Below are 26,885 nucleotides of genomic sequence, written 5' to 3' on the forward strand. Positions count from 1 at the left end.
TAAGTTATTGTACCATATATTCATGTGTGCATGCATTATATCTTATTAGCTCAACTTGGAATTAAACAACGTACATATTTAGGTAAAATATGATTGAACATTAGACCAAAAACCTTAACATTGTTTTTATTCACTTTCCATCTGTGGTATGTACAGTACTTTAAGATTTTTTTTAATAGCATCCTATGGCACTTTAAGACAAGAGTGGCATCTTTATTGATCAAAATAGTTAGTCACATTTTTGATATAATTAGCAAACTTTCACAGATAACAAAACCATCTAAACCATCTTTTTTACCATCTAAAAAGAAAAGAAAAATGTTCCAAGATAGCAGTTTCTATTTAGACTAGTACACACCCTCCCATCTTAACTATAGTACATAAAATGCTACCAAAAATTATATTACTCTAATTTGCAGATTTGATGGAAAACAATCTGTTTTTATACACCGCCAGTCCTCGGATGTATATATGAAGAGTTCAGATGCAAAAGTCTCTAAGTGCCATCTGACATTTTCTTCTAGAATGATCATTTTAATCAAGCTCGTATATTTAAGTTCAATAATTTCACTTAAATAGCAATGCAAATTACCTATTAATTGTCATTTAAGTGAAATTACTGAACTTAAATATACAAGCTTTATCAAAATGATCATTCTAGAAGAAAATTTCAGATGGCACTTAGAGGCTTTTGCATCTGAACTCTTCATATACACACACACAAAACATTTAACTTATTTATTTACTATGAACAGATGTGGGCACCTCAGTGTTGAAATGCTTTGAATATCATTTCGCATCCACTTGAATGTATGAATGCAAACTTTCCCATAAATGTGTTAGAAATTACACATTGATATTACATTATTAGAGAACAGTGTTTTATATATGGCACAGTTCTTTCAGTGCAATAAAAAAAAAAAAAAAAAACCCAACCACTGATGGATAAGTAACCTGACTTTCTATTTCACAAATGGAAAGATCCGGTTAAAAAACATCAAAATTGAAATGCAAAACAAAGAAGCTTACACAGAAAGTTAACTGAATGCACATTGAATCAAAGTAAACATGAACAGCAAGTCGTTTTGAATGTATGTGCTCTTTACATAAACTGATGAATGCTCAAAGAACTGGTGCAATGCTCTTCTCAAGTCATGATGTAGAATGCATGGATTCTAGAACAAGCTTTCATGAGTTCATCCGGGCAGTAAATCTTCTCAGACTGAACTGTAGAGTGACAGGGTTTAGGCACTAGGTGGCGCACTTGCTGTGTTTGTCTGAATGTCTGATGCTCATATGTCCATTATGAGTTTAAACAGAGAATGTCTAATAGGAAGAGAATTGGCACTCTCTGCTTACTTCCGGTTTCTGGACTGGCTGCAGTAACACGTCTCTGTCCATGCGGGGGCGCTCGCGAGCGAGTGCAGAATGAATGGAGGTCTATGGCGAAAAACCCTCAAAATCCACTTTTCTCAGGATATAATTTTTTGTCTAGTAATTTGAATGTTGTATTCGAAAGGAGATGCAAAGAAATTACACATTGCTGGGTGTTAGATTTTTTAGAGCCACTTATTTGGTTTAAAAAGTCTTTTAAAATGTCAATGACGTCAGAATGCTGACGTCATTAGCAGAATGCTAGCGTGTTATGGGCAACAACAACTCAACCTGTAAGAAATCGAAAAGAAATAAGTACTCGTTCATTCAACTTTCGACCTATAACCTATGTTGAACTTGCAAAGCCTACAATAAAATCTGAGATTTCTCAACAGCAATCGGGTGAAAGAGACACATTTAGCCGTATAGCCCCATTGACTCCCATTCAGTCTGCACTCGCTCGCGATCACCCCCAGTGGAATTCTAATGGAACTGCAACCAAAATCAATACAATGGGGCTGAATAGGGAGTGCCAAGGCTCTCCGTAGACGGGCTCTGGTTTAAAGCAGGGTCCAAGTGTTTTAAAGCCCCTCCCACCAGGTGTAAGCTCCCTGTGATGAGGACGTGTATGTTCACGGCCTCTCGTAACGGTGCGGCTTTCGCGCTTATGCTCGGTTTAACGGGTATGACGCATCTGTTTGGGTCTGACAGAACCGAGTCTCTTCCCTGACTGATCCACTGCAGGGCGCTGAGGATGCAGGGGAACACCAGTGTGTCGCTGTGCCTTTCTGCCACTAAAGGCAAACCTGCCCCGATCAGAAGCTCCGCCTCTGGCTTCTTCTCCTGGCCATTTATAACGCGCCAGCTCTGCTGGTTGTCCAGGCAACGTGTGAGCATGTTCTCCACGGAAACGTCAAAGTTCTGTTGATCTGAAGGACAGAGTATGTTAGTAAAATACACTGAACTTTTCCACACTAGCACAAAAAATACTTTGTAAGGCAGCGTGCTAACTGACATAAAATCTCATAAGAGACTGATTTGAAATATTAATAGCCACTTACAAGAAACAGCACATGAGAAACTAAAATTCACAAGTCTGATATTGACATGTTTTTCTATGGAAACTTGTTTCTGCCATAAAAAACAACAAGGTAATTACAACTTTTTATCTCACAATTCTGACTTTTCCACAAAATCGTGAGATATAAACTCACAATTCTAACTTCTAGCAACTGCATGTTTATTGCAGACTTTATAACTCACAATTGCGCCTTTCTCACAATTCGTAAAAAAAATAAAAAAAAGTTAGAATTGCGAGATGTAAATTCACAAATGCGGGAAAAAGTCAGAATTGTGACATAAGAAGTAGCAATTAGCTTGTTTTCATAACGGAATACAAAAAAGAAGTTTCCATACTTCACAGTGCTTAAATATAAATACAAATAAATATAAAATAATACAAAATAAATTTATATAAAGTTTATTATTATTTTATCAAATGTTTTTAGAATTTATTTTATATTAAATCATATATCATAATATTAATGTTATATTAACTTCAATATCATTTCAATGCATTATGGGATTGCCTGATTGTGCTGCACATTTTGGGCCCAAAGGCATAATTCTGTTGCTCACTATTAATTAGCATTAGGAATGAAACAATCATGCCTAAGTAGACAGCGTACTTGAATTTAAAAGAGTGCTTAAGCTGCGGTGGTTAAAAACACACAAACACGGTTCGTTAAGCAGTCCTGATTAAAGTAGCTAAATGGTCCAGCTGATCCAGCAATCACATTTATAGTTATCGCCTGTCTTTCTGATTGACTAGATCAGGGGTGTCCAATCCTGCTCCTGGAGGGCCACTGACTGTCCAGCAAAGTTTAGCTGCAACCCCAATTAAACTCCTGAACCAGCTAATCAAGGTCTTACTAGGCATAATAGAAACTTCCAGGCAAGTTGGAGCGAAACACAGCAGGACAGTGGCCCTCCAGGACAGAGTTTGGACACCCCTGGACTAGATCTCTGGATCTCTTACCTGCATTACAGGTCGCTATGGCCTCTGTGATGTTCGGACAGAACACGGCAAAGTCGAAATGACAGGGCTAAAACATACAGCATTTGAAAATGAGTCTCTGGGTTACTTCAGAAGAGTAACATGATTTAAGAGCATGAAATGATAACTCACTGTGAGCAGTTTGAGCATGGTAGCACAGTCTCTCTCTCCTGTAACGTTGAACAGGAGAACCCTCACCACCGAACCCCTACAAACACACACAACATTAAACACCAACACATTTACCAGATATCTGCAGATATGCAACGTTTCAGAACCACTGCAAGGCTGGCCGTATGTCAGTGTTATTTTATTAATATACTATTATAGCTTTTACAATGTATAATTTTTGTTCTCACTTTTATTCATTTTTTAAAATATATTTCAGTACTTTATTTCAGTTAACGTTGATATAATTTTAATTAATACATTTTACAAATATTTTTGTTTTAGTTAAAGGGGTCATATAATGGTACATGCACTTTTACAAGTTGATTGTACTGAAATCGACACCCCTCCCACGATTGTTGATTGACAGCAGTTTCAACACAGACCCGCCCTCGCTTGTGAGCGAGCTGTCAATCATAGTCCGCGCGGACCGGCGCGGTCATTGTTGATACGCTGGAGCACTGTCTATGAGCAGAATGGCGTCTAAGCGATTGTGGTGTTCTGTTCTTGGGTGTAATAAGGAACACAGCAGTCATTTTGATGTTCCTAAATCCGAACCGCTGAAGACGCAGTGGCTGAGTTTTGTTTTCGAAGGGAATATTCCCCGCGATCAACGTCAATGCTTTCATGTACTTGTGCGAATCATTTCACCAGACCGCTTTACAAACGAGGGTCAGTAACGTTATAAAGCTGGTTTTGCTAAGAAGCTGCTCCTGAAAAAAGGATCGGTACCAACTATTCGTGTTCCTGCTGCACCTCCAGAAGAAGAAGTGAGTGTAACGTTTTATTAACCTTTATATTAATATATTAATCTTTGCAAATCGCTTGCTGCACGCTTCACGATGAATGCGGCTGTTTACACTCAGGGTACATTACGGCATGTTTTCTATGTACGACGTTCTCAATATAATTCATAATCCCACGTTTATAATGAACAATGCGTTATGGTTATTGTGTTACAAAGGGTGTATGCACAGAACAGAGGGGCGGGGTGAGCAAAGCTCATTATCATTTAAAGACACATGCACTTAAACGGCGTGCTGAAAACAGCTGTTTTTGACCAGGAAAAATGAGTGTTTTCTTACAATACTAATGAGAATTTTTAATTAAAGTATATTACAAACTTTTAATTTAGACCCTAAAGAATCATATTAGCTTGTACAAAAATGGCATTATATGACCCCTTTAACAATAACACCACTGCTGTAGGTTCTCTTTTGTACTGTATGTTTAAAGATTTCAGTCTTGAAGCCATCAATCATAGAAGGTATAGTATAAAACAGAAATAAAAATAAAGAGCAAGGCCTTCTCACCCAGCATTTCTCTCGTGATGTGCTGCGATCTCAGTGAACCAGCGGACGCAGGCCTGCATGCTGCGTCTGGTATGAGCTCCGTCCAGGAAATACGTCACAGGGCCGTGTTTTAGCGTCTGATTGCGCCCAGGCCACTCAGTCTCTGCAAGACCTGTCAAAACATCATATATTGTGTATTGACTTAGATGCATATTTGACTTAAAGACCATTTAGTATTTTTCTATCATAGTGGTTAAATATCTGGTCTGAAAGCAGCAGATGTGACATTTTGAACAAAATCAGGCAAAAACTTTGGGAGTTCGAAACACTGACATTGTTTTCTCATGTTTAATACCGTAAAGCTGCTTGCTTTTAAACAATCCATTGTACAAAGTGCTGTATTAATAAACGTGACTTGACTGGAGAGCCGAATCGCAGAGCTGGTGCAAACAAATCCACATCTCTATGATCAGGGCCCGGTTTCCCGATAACGCTCACTCTTAGCCTGCTAAGAAGACTCGAAAGATATATCTTACCAAATTTGTTTATTTTCCTAAGTGTGTTCCCCGAACTATACCTTAGGAAGCCGCTTAAGATATACCTTCTTACGTGGGACGTGACCAGGCGCTGTCCGTGCCAATGGTGCTGAATTGTTTGAAATCGATGGCTCGAGAATCAATTATTCTCTCGTGCAGGGGCTGTTTATGTGAAAAAGCGGTGATCTTTATAAAAGAAGCACTTCAGAAATAGTTGAAATTTCAATTTATTATGATTATTGGATATTATAAAAAATAATTCAAAGTTCAAACTATAATAGCCTATAAAAGCGTAGCCTACATATTTTAAAATTGTAACATATATTGCTGCCACAATAACCTTTTCAAAAATTTACATGCCGCCTTTTCTTTCCCATTTTTGTTCGCTGAGGTGGAGCTGCGATGAAATATTGTTCTTGTGTAAATACTTTCCAGCATTTCAGTAATAAAAGTGTACATCTTGCGTACGGTGCTCAGCAGTGATCAAAAAGGATTTAAACCGTGAATTTTGAATCTCTTGTAAACTCGGAGATGTGGATTCAGACGGCAATTAAATTACCACACGACCTGTTTGTCAAAAAAACAGAAGGTACTAATTTGGCCAGGGATTTTTACGCGGATTGGGTGAGAAAAACATTGATATTATGGATTCGGGCGGCACTAAAATCACTGACTTACCCCTGTAAATGTTTAAAATACCGGACGAGCCCATGAGAAACAATATTAGCGTCCGAATAGGACTTAACTGACAGTAGCCTATGCTTTCACTGGCCTTTAAAAGAGCGTTTTAATTCAATTAATAATATTGTATAATAATATAATTAAAAATCTAACAACAATCAGTGTAATGACAATTTTATTCTTTGCATGAAAACACTTGAATTAGCCTAATGTAATACTGTCTGGGTGTATTAAAACTTCAGAATTATATTCATGTAGACCTGCAACAACGCTAAGAGAGAGCTACGAATGGTCCAGACCAACCTTACGAAAGTGTGACTTACAAAAGATATACTTAGCGTACGAACGTTTCGGGAACCGTCCCATAAGGTTAAGAGAGAGGTTAAGGAATAGATTAAGAACTACTTAGAGATAAGAACGCTTTGGGAAACCGGGCCCAGATTCTTTCTTTACTGCTCTTTTCTCAACATTGTACATTTTTGTTTATTTTGTTATTCAAAGTAAAGCATGCAGCTCATATTTACATATTCATCTCAATGCCAGTCTCAGCAGCGCACGGCATTGGGATGTTTGCTAATAGTATTTCGCCGCTCAGGTATTTTTTTTAGCCCTAAGTGGAGAATGAAAAAGAACTTCAATGTGAGTATTTCGGGGTCTTGAGAAGCAGTTGCCTTGTAGACATCAAGACTGCTCAATAGGTTTTAGAAAAAAGCTTTTAATAAGGCTGTATAGTATGTTTTTACAGACCTTTGATCATTGCAGGACTAGGCTGGAACGCTGGACCTGGACTCACACCGCTGAACTCTACTAGAGATGACGACGCAGGATCTGAGGAACAAACAGTTGATTAAAGACACTATAAAAGAGATGTGAGCTAATCCACAGGGTCAGAAACACACACCTGTGAGGATGTGTCTCTGCAGCCAGGTGTGTGAGAGCTGTAGAGCCAGAGAAGCGTTACTGCGCTGATGGTGACCGGCTAAACTCAACCTGAGCGAGCCCTCGCTCTTATACTCATCCAGATCAGGACACACTGACAACGAACACTGAGAGAGAAAAACAGAGAACAATGTCAGAAAATGAACTGCATTTTGAATTGTGTATCTGCAGCATGTTCGTATTTCTTACCCCAATTTCTTCTGCTCTCTCTCTAAGCACCTTCATCGGCCCATCAGGCTGTTTGACTGTGAACGCAGGAACCCCCGGCTGCAATGAACACACATTCACTGAATACCTTAAAACACACTCAGGTTTTTACAGTCACAACTCACAGATAGTTACCTTAAAAATCCCTCCTTTATGCCAAGCAATTTTCTCAATGCTGTCTCCCAGTATGCTGGTGTGATCTATGCCCAAAGAGGAGATCCCACACACCCAGGGATGCCTGGGAAACACGAGAGGCATTTCAACAAATTCAATCTTTTAAGTGAAGCGAGTCATTTCTTATAAAAATTTAAGTGCCCTTATTATGCAATTTAAATGTTCCTCATTTTGTTTTGAAAGCTCCTACAATAGGTTTACATGGATACTAGGTAAAAAAAAACTCATTCAGTCTCTTTAAACCCCTTCTTTCAGAGAGCCTACTTTGCTCTGATTGGTCAGATGGCCCAGTCTGTTGTGATTGGTCTACTCTGCTCTGATTGGTCAGACAGCCCAGTTTGTTTTTGATTGGTTTACTCTGAGTCTGCTCTGATTGGTCAGGCGGCCCAGTCTGTTGTGATTGATCTACTTGCACCCATTATCATATCTAAATTTCATCTCCGGAGGCTTAGAGGCTCAGAGCTTGATACACAGTGATATGAACAGTAACGATGGCATAATGTTTACCGTACTGATCCGAGTCCGAGTCCTCATGTTTTGGAAGAGCGTGCAAAGTGGATTTGCTTTGGCACCAGAAAACAGCTCCTTCTCCCATGTTGACAACATGAACCAAACTCTTCCAGGCCTCATCAGCTACAACTACAGCGTTTGAGGGCGATTCAAAGTAGATTGTTGTTCGCAAGCAGCCAATGAAGAACATAGGCTGGCATTATGCAAATTTGTTACAAACCTTCATAGGTTCGTTTCAGGCAGTGAGACTGAAATTACTGGCGACTTGTTTCAGGCAGTTTAGAATCGGTTCTTTCTCTTAGGAGACAATAGCTTTATTTGTTGTGCACTTGATTGTTGGTGATTGGTTTGATATGGCTACTGAGGATACACTAAACCAGTAAAGAATGCAGATCAATGATTTGGTTGATTTGAGAGGAATGTGTCACGCTTAAACCATGAAGCCAGACGAATGAAGATGAAATGGCTGAAACTAGGCTAACGCGGCACAAAGAGATAATTAGACACGCTACACTGAAGCAGATGGGAGGGAGAATAGAAATCAGAGCTCTGGTACCTAATAATATTGGTGCAGTCATAAGCTCCACCAATCCCCACCTCGAGGACAGCCAAATCAACCTGAGCAAGAGAGGGAGAAATAGAGAATTTAGCTCAATTAATAACCAGCATCTATAATAAAAGGACAAGTGTCATGATCTATAAGACAATTTATTCAACTTTAACACTGATGATAAAAGATGATAAAAACTATCACTATCAAATGCTTGAGCTGAATATACGTGGGCTCCATTACATGCTCAATCGTTATAATAAAACGAATCAGGTAATACTGATCAGTGATGTTACTCACCTTCTCCTGAAGAAAGACGTGGAAGGCCAAAATGGTGAGAAAGTGAAAATAAGCAGGCATGCTGCCGCCATTGGCATCCTGAAAGGTCAAACACAAACTCTTATGACACAAAAGTCTTTTAGATATCACTCATATTATTGCTGTGCTTTGTCACGCATGTAAGACACATGGATGTGAATGTTTAAAGAAGCATTTTAGGTTCAAGTGTCTAAACAAACGGCACTGTTTCCTTCCTCACATGACTGACATGCTGTTTATGCAGTTACGTGACCAGACGCCTCACATTTACACTTAACACAATTAACATGGTACAGACACAAACCCAGAGGAGCAGTCAGCAGGAAACACGCAATCCTTTCATAGGAATTAGCATTAGCAGAAGTAGAGAAAGCAACCAGATCATTGCATAAAGCTACTACTTAGTACTACTAACGCATATGTTAATCTTCTTCCAAGGGAAAAAACTCAGACATTTGCACATTTTCATTCAAAGGAATTTAGGGGTTCATGTTCTATTATTTTTGTGTAATTTCTTGCACCAAAAGTGTTCATAACACTATTTTGCATGGCCATTTCCTATCCTCTCTCTGAGACAGAACCAGACAGGCTCTTTTTTGTAACTGTACAAATTTATGCAAATATTATCTTCACCTATCAGCATATTTCACACTGTCATCATATGTTAATGTGTTCAGGATTGTGTCATAACCACATGGTGATTTATGACTTTTTACCATTAGTTTTCACAAATGCTCTGGTGTATAAACATAATAAACTGTCCAACTAAGAAGGAGTTTGAGTTGTGAAAGTCTACATTGCATATTGACTTTTATTTCAAAAGGGAGGGGGGGGGGAATAACATCCGGCTCACCTTTGTCTCTTCCAGTCGCCCGTACACCTGCCAGAAATATTCGGTGAAAAGCTCTTTTCCTATTGGCTGCCCGTTGATTCTGATTCGTTCTCTCACTTGCACCAAATGAGGTGAACTAAAAATGAAGACATCATATAAAACATCAAACTGACATAAGATAATGCAGTAAATGTAACGACTTTACTACAGTGTTTGTTTATGCCCTATAAAACCCACTGATGTCTCACTGTGAACAATGGTTGGTCAGTGACTATGTAAATCACTAAGCTTGAGATAAAGTTCAACTAAACAAAACTTAGGACTGATCGATTACATCATTTACAAGGTAATACTGACGCAACACATAGCTTTACCGTTTACTCTGAGAGCTGGTTTATTTAAGTGGAAAGATCAAGCAAAGTTCAGCATGAATGTATGTGCACTGCATGCATCAATGAACAGTAGAGTTACACAACACTTACTCTGGTTTAAAAACCCTACCACTCCCACAATCACTACAGAATGACTATACACACACTTCATCTCCAAACACTGCATTATTTTGACTGGTTATAATACCTGTAGAATCCAGTGCGGAAGCCATAGTTCCTCAAAATCTGTTCTGTAAAGGCACACGTTGAACCCTGAAACAAATAAAGAATAATAATCAGCATTTCAAGTCAAGTCATCTTCATTTATATAGTGCTTTTAACAATGTAGATTGTTTCAAAGCAGCTTTACAGAGATAAACGTATAATTTAAGGTAACAGAGATTGAGATTTCACTGAACTTTTGTAACTTCATTCAGTGATTAAAGGGATAGTTCACCCAAAAATGAAAATTAGCCCATGATTTACTCACCCTCAAGCCATCCTAGGTGTTTATGACATGCTTCTTTCAGACGAATACAATCGTCCTGGCTCTTCCAAGCTTCATAATGGCAGTGAATGGCTGTTTGTCTTTGGAAGTCCATCAAAGCGCATCTATTCATGATTAAAGTGCTCCACGCGTCTCCGGGGGTTAATAAAGGCCTTCTGAAGTGAAGCGATGCGTTCGTGTAAGAAAAATATTAATATTTAAAACTTCGACTAAAATAACTAGCTTCCGGCAGACGGCCGTACGCATCGATTTACGCCAAAAGAGTGACACTTGAACTTGACGCACGACGTAATGACACCTAGGATGGCTTGAGGGTGAGTAAATCATGGGCTAATTTTCATTTTTGGGTGAACTATCCCTTTAAATCATTCATGAACTGGCTTACCTTTCCTTTTGTTCCAGTTACGTGAATAATATTGAGACAATCAAGTTCTTCTACCTGAGGACACACAGAGCACATCAGTTGAATGGTTATTTATAAAAATAATTTGTAACTAAAATACTGAATTGAACATGTTTCAACAAGTCAACCGTAGGAAGAACTTGGTTTCACGATGCAAAGCAGAGTTGAGTTGATTTTAGCTGCTGATGTGCCGTCAGTTAGGCATATATTTACTATTTATAATGCCTTTTATTTTAAATGACATGCATAATATGAAGCTGTTTTTGCACGGTGATATCAAACTTATCAATCATTTATGTAGCGTTTCTTTTGTTTTGTGTCTGTTAAGTTGCAAATAAAGAGACAATAATTAAACAAAATTAAGCACCTTTCATTTATAAAGCACTGTTTTATCCACAAATAGGCTTTACCACATTATTTAACATACAAAAAATATACAAAAGACAATGCAATGTAATTATAGAAATGTAATGTACGCATATACACTGAAAATTAACAAATATTTATATACAATATCAACTTAACTCACTCAAAAAATATTTGAACACCAAATTTGCATATTATCTACTAACCAAGATTTTAAAATAGAAATGTTAATCGGCTAAGGAGGAATGGTTATTTCGTTATTATCAATCATCTGTGATAATAGAGTTATCGTGATATAAAACCACTCCTACTGTGATAAAAGGATTTTGGTCATACCGTCGTCATGAGTAATTTTCGTGTCGTGTAGCGGTGTTCGATACCTTGAGTCCTGCCCGCTGGAGAAAGCCTCTCATGGCCCGCAGCCGGAGCTGAGGATGACCTCTCTCTCTCATCAACTGCTCCAGAGCGCTGGCGTTGGTCTGGAGTGTGTTGAGGGTGCACACCGCATCCTGAAAGACATTCATGACGCTACAGCTGGATCTCAAAGACTTCATGCCATCTCAACACCTCAAACCCCAACCAATGGAGCAAAACACCAGCTCCGGGGCTCCAGAACATTTCATGTTTACATCAAATCCAGATTTATGACTCGCATTACATGTGCTGGAAGTAAATTCAGAGGATAGCTAGATATCCATGTGGAGCTTTTTAGTCTCTACAAATGATGTTTTATAAACAAAGTTCGGGACCCATATGGAAAAGGTTTGCTAAAAACTCCTGTGATTCTTATATGTTCCAACAGAATATTGTAAGGGACATATATGCTGCAAAAACCACATATATAAATTGTATAATATTAGTGTATTTTTAATCATATTATGTCATATATGTCCTACATACAACTGAATCCATATAGATTTTCATGATGTAAAAACATAGGAAAATAATGCTAATTTAATATTAATGTCCAACATGGATGTGTATAAAACAGTGCAGTTTACCAATCAGTATAAGGCTGTACTTCACTCATTGTTCTTATCTTGTCCTAAGTCAAGCCCTATGCCTGTAGTCAATCATGGTTACTGTATATACTGTATAATCAGCCTTAGATGAAACACAACATTTAAACTACACTAACAAGCACACATTTATTAGAGTGTGTTCTACAAGATACAGTTGCATATTTCACATATAAATAGTTTTCATTTTAAATCCTGCATCACCAGATTTCATTTTCATTTGTGAAAATTTCTCTAAACATTATCACAGTACTATTGTATGCAACATGCAGTTCTATTCTTAACATATAACTTTCCTAAATGTCGAAGTGATTCTTATGGTTAAAATAAAAAATAAATTCTAAAAAAAATAATTCAGTGGCTTAGTAAATATCACAGCAATAATTAACTTTATTCACTTAATAAAATCTCTGAATATCATTTACTTGATAGTTTGAGTTGAACGTACCGAAATAGGCTAATTGACTAAAACTCCAACAATTAATTGTGTCTGAAATTTACAGTTATATTTAAGTTTGAAGTTTTTCACTAAAATAATTTAGTATTTGACTAACCAATTATTTATTTAAAATACACTGAGCTAATATATTTGTGAAATTTCCATCACCATATTTGAGAATGGATAATTAAAATGATCTGTTTCAAGAACCACAAATATTACTTAAATAAAATCAATATTATTAATATTTAACACGCATAAGAAATTAAGTTTACTCAATTAAAACAATGCGCGCACCTCCCCCCTCCCCCCTGACGGGACGTGACGACAGCTCAGCGGTTGAGTGAGCGCGCGCTGTTTGAATTCTCTTCAGTCTTCAGAGAGTTCTTCTCTTCTCTTCTCAGCGGCGCAGAATTGGTGCATTTCCTCTGTGAAATTCAGGTGTGTGCATGTTTTATTTGATCTGTATAATCATTAATGTGCTTTAAATCATTTTATTTAATGCGAAAGAACATATAGAGATGCAATGTTACTCACCGAGTGTCGGCTCGCGTCTGCCTTTTCGCATGATTGTAACGCCTTGCATAAACACACGACTATATTCCTAAAGATAATGAATATAACTAATTTGGATGATAAAATGTCCTCATAACTGTGCACTATTTGTTTATTGGCAGGTTATGGAGTCAGTCGCGTCGCAGCATCTTTCGGCTGTGAGTGACGCAGGACGGCGGTGTAAAGTTAGAGGCTCCCCCGCAGAGGCGAGTCCATCTCCGGGATGGGAACCAGCGCTGATCCGGTGGATACTGGATAACAGACCGGTTGATTACACTTGAATTACTTGAATGTTTAGGCCTAAATGTTTAATTTTTACTTCGAAAATGTTTCTTACATGAGTTTAAATATTGTATACGTGTTAAAAAGATTATAAAATATGCTGTATTGCTGTAGGCTACTCATCGACAATAAAGGCCAATGTCATGTAGTTATACCGGTGGTTGTATGGAATATTTTTTACAGAGGTTTAGAGGAAATAAAAAAAGTTAATATTACTGGCATATAAACACAGTTAATATTACTCATAAATATTTGTTTTTAAATGTTCTCCCCAAATTATTTCTACTCAATTTTATTTGTTAATGTACCAAATGCAGTTACTCAGATCTATTTAATTAGTTTTACTTACATTTACTCAGTTAATACAGTGTATGTAATTTATTTCACTGCTTAAAAATCTAATAAATATTCTAAGTGTAAAAATGTTTCACCAAAAAAAATTGAGTAAATAATATTAAAAGTTTTTAGAGTGCATCACCACCAGAGTTCATATACAAAAGCATATTCCAGCCAATTTTCAACATTTTAATCACTGTTCTAGAAACATATTTGACTCAACTTTGTTCATTTGCAATAATATGTTATGATTTGTTCACAAACAACAGGCCCAGACAGTTCACAATTAATGTAAATGCACGGTCTTACAATGTCATTGCTTTATAACTGCTCTTTCAAATCCTGTAGGAAAATTAACAGTCTTCATAAAGGTCAGTGATATTCTGACAGCTAGTAATCCTCGAACCGGCTTCTGCACTGTACAGTTTAAAGGGATACTCCACTTTAAAATGAAAATTCTGTCATCATATATTCACCCTCATGTTGTTTCAATCCTTTATGAATTTCTTTCTTCTGCTGAACAGAAAGGAAGATATTTAGAAGAATATCAGTAACCAGACAGTTTCTGGTCTCATTGACTTCCATAGTAGGAAAAAAAGTCAATGAGACCAGAAACTGGTTACTGATATTCTTCTAAATATCTTCCTTTCTGTTCAGCAGAAGAAAGAAATTCATAAAGGATTGAAACAACATGAGAGTGAGTATATGATGACAGCATTTTCATTTTAAAGTGGAGTATCCCTTTAAAAATTTGCCAACTGCATATAAGTGAATCAGATGTTGGTCATCAACACATGAAATCTGTATGAAACACATAAACAAATGACACAAAATGTGTATAAATTCTATATGACTTTAATTTGACTAGCATATGATTCAATATAAGAACTTTAAATGATTTATATATGAATTTTATATGAGTTTTATATATTTCTACTAATACCATACACATTTGCATACTTTTGTCATGTAAAACTCATATAAGTCTTTTAACAGTATTCATATATAACGCAAAAATCCCCTACAAGTTGTATGTGTGCTATTTAGTATGAAAGTGGCCATAATCGGTCTGATTTTGTATAGGACATATATTGGTCTTATATGAAACACAGAAGGTAATTCTGGCCGATTTAAGTAAGGAAGATATATGGTTGCTGTATATGAACCATGCAGGTTTTTTTTCATATGGGGAGGAGCACGTTCAAATAATCAGTCAATCAACCAATCTATCAATCATCTCATCAAACAATTACCATGTCTACCCTATCAGCATGAGAGGAAGCATATATATATTCACTCTGTCAACTCACCTAACTTCCTTGACAGTTTCAGCATCCCTCCACCACCCCGACTCCTCACCCTTGGCTTGTTCTTTCACAGCCAGGAATACGGGGGGAGTACTCTGGGTTCGGGCCGAATACCGAGCCCGGAGCCCTCTCCTCGGACAGCACGCCAAATACGCATTTATTCTATCTGACTTATTTGTAAGTGTGAACTAGTGAAACTGAGGCTTTACTGTTGCTTTGATAGACACACTGAACTTCTGAACTCTTTCATAATACGGTTTTAGTCAATGTTTAGCCAGATCTGGTGTATGTACTACAATCATATTACAACTGACTAATGAAAACTAAATATGTAAAGCTGCTAAATGTTTTGGTTGGTTGGTAAAATTGATCAGATGAATCATACAAGCAACTGGCACATATATAATGTAAGATGAGGTGAATCTAGTCCTGACACCATAACAAATATAAGGGAAATCTCAGACAAAAGTAAAATAAAAAGTTTATTTGTAATTTTCTAATCGACTACTGTATACATGGATTTCTCGGCGACGTCATCACTGCTTGCGCACGCAACCAAGAGGCAAAAGACCCGCGGTCTTCGTACCGGAGTAAAGGGTTTAGGCTAGTAACAAAGTGGTGGTGTTGTCGCTAAGTCAAAATGCCAAGGAGTTGTTGCGTAACTTATTTACATGCAGGCCTATCTGTTGTGTTTTATCTGCTCATTTAAATTATACATGTTGTAAGTAACTCCAAATCTAGGCGAATGGAAGAGTGGGACAGAAGGAGGAAGTTGTATGTTATATTCTTTCTATTCATAATTTGACGAGCTGCACATGACCGACCACATAGCGTAGTTATTTGCATCAAGGGATTTGTACGCTCTAATCATTTCTCTTGTATACACACTTGGTGTCTGAATAAGATAATTATATATATCAGGCCATACAATTGCTGGCCACTTCTTGTCATCCACAATCCAAAGATCGTCATGTATTGCGTAGGGATCAGGTGTCGTGCCGAATTTCGACCCCTGCCGAATTATTACCCCCCTAGTATTGGTAGGTTTAGGATTAGTTGTGGGGTTAGGATTAGGCAATCAGGTACTGACTTCAACGAGGGGGTCGAAATTCGGCACAACACCGGCAAGATCTCACCACTGCTGAGAGTAAGTTTTTTAATATAATCGCCACAGTCGGAGGTACTAATGGCTTCCCACATAATCCATCGTCAAATCTTTGATTTACAGTAAAGTAACGTTATATGTGTAATGAAATGTTGCAGGTCGTAAAGTAACGTAAACAAGGTTAACTTATATAAAAGCAAATTCGGGCTAAAATAGATGCTGCACTGCTAACATTGGCTATTACATTACTAACTTAGTCTAACATGATAATTCATACATGCATCACAGTATGTCCGGATTTTGATTCGTAAACAGTTGGACGTTTTACATAATGTTATATTAATATGAGACACAAACAAACAGATCCAACTCTGAAATTGCAGTTTATTATTGAGTCAACAAGAAATTACAAACAATGCAAAATCTACGTTAATTACAATGTTCTTTTACAGAACTCGGCATAACTAGCTAGCGGTTTTCTGCCTCCTGGATGCGCGCGCATCCGGTATTGTTTGTATACAAGAAACCTGTGTATATATACACATACATACACACAACAATGATATTTTTTTACCTTGTTTTTTTAATAATTCTCGTTATTTCTAACATTTGTCCACCTTATTTAACAAGTAACATTACTGCACTGTGGTATATCATCATCAACTTTTATTCCAGACTCATGGTCCATTCAGAAGGCAGAGACATGACATACAACATACATGAAAAAGAGAAAGATAAACATATACAAAGAGGTAAAAACAGGAGAAACAACACTAAAACATTTCTATAAAAGACAGTTATACCAGTGTTTCCACAGTGAAGATTGATATCGTATGGTACTAAACCCAGGATTTACCAACCGCATAACAATGCTGTTCTTGGAGGCATTCAAGCGACAAATAAATTTGTAAATGAGTCTCCTTAATAATGCCTGAAAGGTACTGACCCCTGCATTACAAAACAGTTCACTTGCACTGGAGCTCCTGGGTTTGTTGAGCAGTATCCTCATACAGTCATTATAAGCAACCTTAAGCTTCTGCATACTTGCCATTTTAAACTTAGTCCATAAAGGAGCAGTATACAAAGGAGTGCAATATGCTTTAAACAGGCTAATTTTGACATCATCCGTGCACATGTTGAATTTTCTTACCAACATGTTAGCTTGGGCATATAATATGCGACGCTGCCTGTACAAATCCTCATCATCAGATAACTGATCTGTAATGTAATGACCCAGATATTTAATTTTATTACAGACACTCATCACTTGTCCTGACAGATAAAAGTCTGGAAAACAAAGATCTCTGTCCCCTTTTGTCCTACATATCAATACAGCACTCTTTTTGGCATTGTACAACACATCATATTTCACCCCATATTCAGAGCAGATATTCAGTAGCTGCTGAAAACCAGCACTGCTGGGAGAGAAAATGGCCAAATCATCAGCATACATAAAATGATTAACCAAGGTGCTACCAATCATACACCCTGTTTTGCAACTTGTTATTATTAGACCTTTATTTAACCAGAAAAGAGCTCTCTGAGATTAAAAATCTCTTTCACAGGAGTGTCCTGGCCAAAATGTGCAGCAATACATTCAGTTACATCACAGATAAACATCACACAAACAGATTAGAAAAAAAAAAAAAAACCTTAAAAGCATTTGCATAATGTTAGATCAACTTCCATTTGCCGATGGGATAACTCATCCATGTAAAAGTTGAAGAGGGCTGGTGAAAGTAGCCCCCCCTGACGTACCCCATTATTTACCCCAAAAGTGGCAGATTCTATATTACCCCATTTAACCTGCATACTCTGGTTGGCATACCAGTAAGCCAGGATTCTTATAATGCTATCAGGGGCACCCCTTTGTCTCAGTTTTTCAAATAGCTTATGGTGATTGACTCTGTCAAAGGCCTTAGAAGCATCAATAAACCCAATTATCATGGATGAGTTCTGTCTTATGTACTTATGAGTTGCCTCCTTCAGAGCATAAATACACAAATCAGTACCAAACTTAGCTTTAAAGCCAAATTGATTATCAGTGGTACCAATAAAAGGACCTAAACGATCAAGCAAAATCCTTTCCAGTACTTTGGATATCACACTGGCTAGGGCTATTGGCCTATAATTATCCAAACTCCCAACCTTGCCTGCCTTGTCCTTAATAACTGGCACAAGGGTAACAGACAACATAGATTCAGGTAGCAGACCATGGGTCATGAATCCAGAAAAGCAAATGGCAAGCAATACTGCCACCTTAGGGCTAGCAAACTTAAGGTGCTCTGCTGTAATGTGGTCTAACCCACTTGCTTTCTTGTCAGATAGCTGTGCTACTGCCTGGCAGACTTCACTGGAGGTGATTATCACTGGACTACTGTTAGCAATATTTGTCACTCTATAGGGATCACTTTTAACACAGTTAAATAAGGCGGAGTAGTGTTGCCTCCACAGCTCAGCAATATTCTCAGCTCCAGACACCCCTTCCACGACACATGGAAGCAATGTGTTGGCCCTATTCAGAGCTCTCACCTCCTTCCAAAAGCCATTAACATCCTTACCCCTAAGTTTCTCAGCCATTGAGTTTGCTCTCATAGCCTGTTCATGTTTACCAATGTAACGGATGGCATATTTGAGTGTAGTGCTAGTAAATTTTTTATGCTCAAGGATCGGACCATTTCTAGGTCTGCCTGCATGCACCCATGCCTTAAATGCTACCCTAGCTTCTGAATGATGTGCCTCAACATGCCTGTTCCAGCCTGGCTTAATGTTGATAGTTTTTACAGGTAGTGCAAGGTATGGTCTACTAGCCTCATACATTGCACCCACAATACTGTCATACATGGCAGAGAGGGTTTCACGGTGGGAGATATCAATACAGTTCACATCCAAGCACATAATAGCATTCTTGGGTAAACAAATATTACTGAAAAGAACCTCAGTTTTCATACAATATGTCAGGAGATCATCATTTGTGAATTTAGCCCAATCCAATTTAGTCTTGCAGCTATCATTCACCCCCTGAATCAACTCAGGAAGACTTTCCACATCAAGCTTCACAGCAAACGGCACATGGTCTGACATGGAAGTCCCATATAGAATTTCTATAGATTGCACAATAGCATGGGCATCAGCAGTGGTAATGCAGTGGTCAAGCCATGATGTTGTGTGCCATGCTTCACTTATATAAGAATAGCTATCTGCTGGAAGAAGCAATTGGCTGGACAAAATGAGGTTATTATCATCACAAAACTGTACTAAATGCCTGGCAAACAAAGACTTACTGTCTGTAAGGTCTGCGTTCATGTCCCCAACAACACAAACACTTGTATAATGATTCTCATGAATAAAGGAATGTATATAAGCAAGCCTATTTAAATATAAATCTTCATTCTGCAAACACTCATAAGGTGTATATACATTGAGAATAGTAAGTTCTTTATTATTAAACCTCAATTGTACCGCAATACACCAGTCAAACCCAGTCCTAATGACATTTATCACTGAGTCCAGCTTCTTGTGCCATAGAATAGCCACACCCCCTGATATCCGACCTCTCACTATACCCATAGTAAGGTCCGCTGTGGATTCCCCAGCTCCGTGGAAACTGTCATTAAAAAAGTTTAATTTTTCTAGATCCTGCTTAGGTAAAAAAGTTTCTTGCAGACATAAGACGTCGCATTTTTGTAATATAATATAATAAAATATAATATTTGTAATTTTTGTATATATATTCCAAACGTTAACAATTATGCTAATAAAGCTTTGTTGACACTGACTAGGCAAGGCAAGGCAAGGCAAGGCAAGTTTATTTATATAGCACATTTCATACACAATGGCAATTCAAAGTGCTTTACATAGAAGAAATTAAAATAATAAAAAGAAATAAGATTAAAACAGTTTAGAAAAATAAAAAATAAAATACAGTACAAACAGTCGGACGAACATTGGCACAGTGCTCATTCAGTAAATGCATAGTTAAACAGATGTGTTTTGAGTCTGGATTTGAATGTGACTACAGTAGGAGCACATCTGATCTCCTCTGGAAGCTGGTTCCAGTTGCGGCTGGCATAATAGCTAAAAGCGGACTCGCCATGCTTAGAGTGAACCCTTGGTATTTCTAGCTGATATGATCCTAATGATCTGAGTGATCTGTTGGGTTTATATTCAGTGAGCATATCTGCAATGTATTGAGGTCCTAGGCCATTGAATGATTTATATACCAGTAATAATACTTTAAAATCAATCCTAAATTTAACTGGGAGCCAGTGTAAAGACCTGAGGACTGGTGTGATATGTTCATATTTTCTGGTTCTGCTCAGAATCCTGGCGGCAGCGTTCTGTATGAGCTGCAACTGTCTTATGGTCTTTTTGGGAAGGCCAGTGAGGAGTCCATTACAGTAATCCACCCTGCTGGTGATGAAAGCATGCACAAGTTTCTCTAAGTCTTGTCTGGAAACAAAGCATCTAATTCTTGCAATATTTTTCAGATGATAGTATGCTGATTTAGTTATTGCTTTGACATGACTACTGAAACTAAGCTCTGACTCTAGTGTCACACCAAGATTCCTGACTTGATTTTTGGTTGTTTGACCCCTAGAGTGAAGGTATGCGTTCACCTTGAGAACTTCATCTTTGTTTCCAAACGCAATGACTTCAGTTTTGTCTTTGTTTAACTGAAGAAAGTTTTGACACATCCAACTGTTGACTTCATCAATGCATTGGCACAGGGAGTCAATGGGGCTGTAATCGTTGGGCGATATGGCTAAGTAGAGCTGTGTGTCGTCTGCATAGCTGTGGTAAGAGATTTGGTTCTTTCTCATTATTTGGCTCATTGGGAGCATATACAGGTTGAACAGGAGTGGTGCAAGAATTGAGCCTTGAGGGACTCCGCATGTCATGGATGTCCACTCAGACTTATGGTCTCCTATACTCACATAATAACCTCTCCCATCTAAGAATGACCTGAACCATTTTAGGACTATCCCAGAAAGCCCCACCCAGTTTTCCAGCCTGTCCAGAAGTATGTTGTGATCGACAGTGTCAAATGCAGCACTGAGGTCGAGTAGCACCAGCACTGATAATTTGCCTGAGTCAGTATTTAAGCGAATATCGTTTATTATCTTTATGAGCGCTGTCTCTGTGCTGTGGTGCGGTCGGAAACCAGATTGAAAATTGTCAAAGTATCCATTCAAGCTCAAGAATTTGTTCAGCTGATTGAATACAACTTTTTCAATGATCTTGCCTATGAAAGGAAGATTTGAGATCGGTCTATAGTTGCTTAATATGGTCTTATCCAGATTGCTCTTTTTCAGGAGGGGCTTGACAACTGCAGTTTTTAGGGAGTTTGGAAAACTCCCAGAGAGAAGTGAAGCATTTACCACTTCTAGAAGATCTGCTTCTAAACTGTTTAACACACTTTTGAAAAACGATGTGGGAAGTGTGTCAAGAGCGCAGGTTGATGTTTTAAGGTGCTGTACGGTTTCTTCCAAAATTTTGCCATCAATTTCTTTGAAATCAGACATAGTAACTACTTTCTCAGGTGGTTTGATCTGTCTGACCCCAGCGCAAGTCAAGGATGTGCTGATCACCTTTCTGATATTATTGATTTTCTCAGAGAAGAAAGAAGCAAACTCACTGCACTTGTTGTCTGAGAGCATTTCACTGGGAATCTGGCTTGGGGGGTTTGTCAGTCTCTCTACAGTAGCAAAAAGAGTGCGTGTGTTGTTTAAATTGCTGTTTATAATATTTGAGAAGAAAGTCTGTCTAGCTTTGCCTAGTTCCATATTGAAAGCATGAAGGCTGTCTTTGTAGATGTTATAATGCACTACAAGTTTTGTCTTACGCCACATGCGCTCTACTTTTCTGCATTGTCTTTTCATATTTTGCACTGCTGTTGAGTTTCTCCAAGGTGCCTTTTGTCTGCCACTCTTCTTCCTGACTTTCACAGGAGCAATATCATCAATTACACCTTTAACTTTTGAGTTAAAAGAATCAAGGAGAAAATCAACAGAGTCTGCAGATATGCTTGGTGTTAAAGATATAGCCTTCATAAATAGGACACCAGTGTTCTCATTTAAGCATCTCTTCTTGACAGACACAGATCTCGCTTCAGTGGCAGGAGAGATCAATATATCAAAGAAAATACAGAAATGATCAGACAGTGCTACATCCTTAATAACAATCGATGAAATGTTTAGACCCTTACTGATAAGTAAATCTAGAGTGTGTCCATGATTGTGTGTGGGTCCATGTACATGCTGAGTCAGATCAAAAGTTTTTAAAACAGTTTTGATTTCTTTTGCCATATTGTTTTCTGCATTATCTATATGGATGTTAAAATCTCCAGCAATGGCAAAACAGTCAAACTCTGAGGTAATTGTTGATAACAGTTCTGTAAAGTCCTCAGCAAAGGCTGGAGAGTATTTTGGAGGCCTGTAAATAATGAAAAGTAAAATGCGTGGAGCACCTTTTAACACAATACCCAGATATTCGAAAGACAAGTAATTCCCAAATGATATTTGCTTACATTGATAGATATCTTTAAAAAGAGCAGCTAGACCCCCACCTCTCTTAACAGCTCTGCAGACACTCATAAAAGTAAAGTTAGGAGGGGCTGCTTCATTGAGGATTGTTGCACTGAAGCTGTCTTCTAGCCAGGTTTCATTTAGAAGCATAAAATCCAGGTTGTTTGTGGTTATTAAGTCGTTGACTAGAAGTGATTTATTTTTAAGTGAGCGAATGTTTAAAAGAGCTAACTTAACAGACTTACTTTTCCCCACAGCAATATTAGTTTGACGTGTAATAGGCACCAGATTAGTTGGGTTTGCTGTACGGCTATTGAAGGCCTTAGACTTTCTATCATGTAATAGAACAGCAATAGAGAAAGATACAGGCACACTGGGTTCCCGCTTGTTTTGTAAACATTTGAGAAAGTTACTGTTATCAAAACGGGGACCCGACACATATCACTGAGAGCTGGTATCAGTTGTTTTTGGTTCACCTCGAGCAGAAGGAGGAGGGTGTGGGCCCTGGCGTTGTGGCAGAGGCCGAAGAGCTCTCACAGGAGGAGGGGGAGGGCGAGCTGGGCCCGCAGGCTTTGGTGGTAATGGTGCCTGTCTTTTTTTAGTTGGTATCTGGGGGCTTGCAGCAAAAGAGTGGGATAGTCTGGTTCCAGCATGCACCAGTTCTTCCATTTTCTGTGAGAAGCACAGTAGTGGCGTTGCAGGGGAGAGGGAGAAAGTGTCTGGTGAAAGGGGCTGTTGCTCTGGTGTTATAGGAGGCTGTAATATGCTGTCCTGGCTTCCCTGGCTGTTTTCCAGGAAGTCGTCCTTGGGTGCTGATAATAATATGTTTAACTGCCATCTAATTCTTTAATAGATATAAATAACACATCTAGCACAATTATAAATGAAATAAGATCTTTTTTTCTTCACACAAATGCTTTTAATCCTCAGTTATGGCTGCCAGCACACTTCGCACATGGCCTGAACACAAGTATGCAAAACTTATGGCAAGCTGTTTTGACAGTTATTGCTTAAGGGCAATTCCACGCAAAACTGTCACATCCATAACGCCAACACAATGCCATGGTATTTAGTTGGCGTTATGGATGTGACAGTTTTGCGCGGAATTGCCCTTAAGCAATAACTGTCAAAACAGCTTGCCATAAGTTTTGCATAGTTTTGCAGGGGGGGGTGGGATGGGGCAGGCAGGGGCCACTTGTGCTTTTAGGGGGCACACCTTTAACATTCATCTTAACCTATTTTCAGTATTATTTCAAGTCATTTTTCACCATGTCATGCATGACTGCAATCTCTAGAAAAAGCTAATAAATAATATTAGCTAAGCTAATAAAACAATTTCAATTCAAATGAATGTTTCATTATGTTTAATTGTAGTGTGATATAATGATCAATAATAACACATTTTTAGCATCTAAGCACATCTAGGCACTTTTTTACACCTGGGGTGGGCGATATGGCAATAATATCACAATTTTTGTTTTGTTTTTCAGAAAAAATCACGATTTTATCATGATTCTTTTTCATGTTGGTTTTACTATTTTGCATGTGACTGAGCATTACAGCCAAACTAATGTCCCTATTTTAAAAACAAAGCCTTATAACAAAATATAGGTAACAAAATATAAAATAAAAAAGAATGGCAGACATTTAGGTCAAAGTGGCGAAGCTAAAATCTTTGTCACTATTTTCTTTGTTATTAAAAATTAAGAACAGAGATACATATTACACATACACAGCTTAATATACAAATGAAATAAACAGTGCTTTATTTTTTCAGCTATAGGTGTATTTAACAGTAGAATTGAAGAAAGTAATTAAATGGACAAATAGCCTATGAAAATAAAACACAACAGACTTAAAGTTCTCAGTCAAGAGCAGTGAATGATTTCCTCTGTGTGTTTTGTTGTTTTATTAACATTAACGGCATAGTTCTCCCCCCAAAAAGTCATAATTTACTCTCTTAAGTTGTTTTAAACCTGAATAAGTTTCTTTCTTCTGTTGAAAATAAACGTTATTTGAAAGAATGTCAATAACCAAACAGTTGATGTACCCCTGTGACTTCCATAGTATATTTTTTTCCTACTATGTATGTCAATGGGGACCAGCAACTGTTTGGTTTTGGGTGAACTATCTCTTTAAGAACAAGCGGCAGCATGTTTATTATTAGGGCTACTGTCTCTGTAAGAACTGCACGCGACGCGTCTAATATACACGCATATATATATATGACAAGCAGATTTTAATTAATTTTCTCTGTTTGCTTTCACTTTAGACATAACCAACTTTGTTTATGTAAACATTGTCTGTATTTGACAGTATTAGCGCAATATTAGACTCACAAGATAACTTAGTCCAGTAACAGGCTTTTAGTGCATGTGCGCGTCGAGTGTACGCGCTCAGTAAAGGGCATATTTGAACAGCGCATCAGCAGCGAATGACATGTTTAACCGGCAAGGCTTTAAAGCACATGCAAATAATGAACTTTTGTGTTCTGCAGTGTCCCGTTCCTCTGCGTTAACATTTGATGTGAATATACGTCGTGCTGCAGTGTAGACTATAGATGAAGGCGCCGCAACTGATAAAATGCGCAGTTGTAAGACTTTCCCTCTCTGCCGTGCGTGCGCGCGCTATCGGTTGGTTTGGACGACAGTCTCGCATGCGTGCTCGCTCTAGGTTCTGGGAGATGTTTAACTAATTTGCGCCATAACTAGTGGTCCATCCAGTAGTTAAGAGCCTGAATTGTTTATAGTAATTCTGAAATTTAGTGCACATGAGTGAAAAAAAATAGAGCACAGAAGAATGTCTATTTTTGCGTGAGATTTCTTTGTTGAGCGTGAGAGCGTGAGATTGAGGCTGAATGCGTGACTGTCACGCGAGATGCGTGAGAGTTGGCAACCCTGCAATGGTATTTAGTTGGCGTTATGGATGTGACAGTTTTGCGCGGAATTGCCCTTAAGCAATAACTGTCAAAACAGCTTGCCATAAGTTTTGCATACTTATGGCAAGCTGTTTTGACAGTTATTGCTTAAGGGCAATTCCACGCAAAACTGTCACATCCATAACGTCAACACAATGCCATGGTATTTAGTTGGCGTTATGGATGTGACAGTTTTGCGCGGAATTGCCCTTAACTTAACCCTTAGCCTAACTTGTATCTAACTTTACTTGTATTCTTCTATTATTGTTACTAGTACTTTTTAGTTACAAGTGATTACTCCAATCCAATGTAATTATTAATTAGCCTACATATTAATACCAACTTTCTGTCATCCAAATAGTGACAAGTTTCTATTATTTGTAACTGGTAACAATGTGTACTAGTTCGTAACCGAGTTGTAACTACTAGTAAAGTCACTAGAAGTGAGCAGTATATCATAAATAAGCGTTAATAGCATTATACATACATAAAACATAATAACAATAGATTGTCATTTATTATGGATAACGTTAAATGTTGTACGGCTTGCCGTAAGACCTCAATGGAGTCAGACTCACTCACTCTCACCGCGCACAAAAATTGCCGCTCTTTGATTTCAAAAACTTGACGGCTGATGTAACTGACACGGATGAATCATCATCCGCGTGCGCTGGATTTAAATAATATTTTGTTATCTAAACAAACACTTTCAGCCCAAAGTCCGAAAAAAAGTCCACAAACTTACCATTTATTGTATTGTTTCACATAAATACGCTTAACATTTAGACAAGGGAATTCAAAAGCTTTACCTGATAGTCCATTCTTCGGAACCGCGGAGCCGCTTTTGTGCTGGAGAATCTCAGTGACAGTTCGGCCGTGTAGACACAGGTGTTGTGCCGAATTCTTACTCCCTGCCAGAATCTGACTCCCCTCGCGAGCACGCGCATGACGTCAATTTGAGTCGCCTCGCCAGTTGCTAAAACAGAAATGTTGATCTTTGATCATGTATTTATTAGTTATGTGTCTTTGTCTTTGATCATGTATTTTATTATTTTTGATTATGTATTTTTATGTATTATTATTTGATCAAACTCGTATAACTGTCTAGCTGTG

The 26,885-nt window shown here is 38.0% G+C and overlaps 1 protein-coding gene across 2 annotated transcripts; it reads right to left on the reverse strand.

The window, feature by feature from the left end:
- Nucleotides 1-192: 192 nt before the first annotated feature.
- LOC311276951 (folylpolyglutamate synthase, mitochondrial-like) lies at nt 193-26,661 on the reverse strand. 2 transcript variants are annotated; one of them, XM_084387014.1, is made up of 15 exons: nt 26,582-26,661; nt 11,666-11,794; nt 10,902-10,955; nt 10,217-10,281; nt 9,659-9,773; nt 8,788-8,865; nt 8,494-8,555; nt 7,389-7,491; nt 7,236-7,313; nt 7,009-7,153; nt 6,855-6,935; nt 4,912-5,062; nt 3,563-3,638; nt 3,413-3,479; nt 193-2,303 (listed from the first exon to the last, which is right to left on the reverse strand). In XM_084387014.1, exons 1-15 carry the CDS (start codon nt 26,591-26,593, stop codon nt 1,879-1,881), a joined length of 1,641 nt encoding a protein of 546 aa, XP_084243140.1. In that variant the 5' UTR covers nt 26,594-26,661; the 3' UTR covers nt 193-1,878. The 2 variants fall into 2 exon arrangements, with proteins under 2 accessions (XP_084243140.1, XP_084243139.1); XM_084387013.1 differs by lacking the exon at nt 26,582-26,661 and having other exon boundaries at nt 11,666-11,834.
- Nucleotides 26,662-26,885: the final 224 nt, after the last annotated feature.

This window comes from Rutilus rutilus (genome assembly GCF_951802725.1).
Source record: "Rutilus rutilus genome assembly, chromosome: 18".
In the NCBI taxonomy this organism is placed as follows: Eukaryota; Metazoa; Chordata; class Actinopteri; order Cypriniformes; family Leuciscidae; genus Rutilus; species Rutilus rutilus.

Coding starts and splice junctions, on each gene's coding strand:
- LOC311276951 (XM_084387013.1), bottom strand. CDS start 11,809: ATGAATGTCTTTCAGGATGCGGTGTGCACCCTCAACACACTCCAGACC. Junction 7,314..7,388: donor ATAAAGGAGGGATTTTTAAG/GTAACTATCTGT, acceptor TGTTCATTGCAG/CCGGGGGTTCCTGCGTTCAC. Junction 6,936..7,008: donor GCAGAGACACATCCTCACAG/GTGTGTGTTTCT, acceptor TTTGTTCCTCAG/ATCCTGCGTCGTCATCTCTA.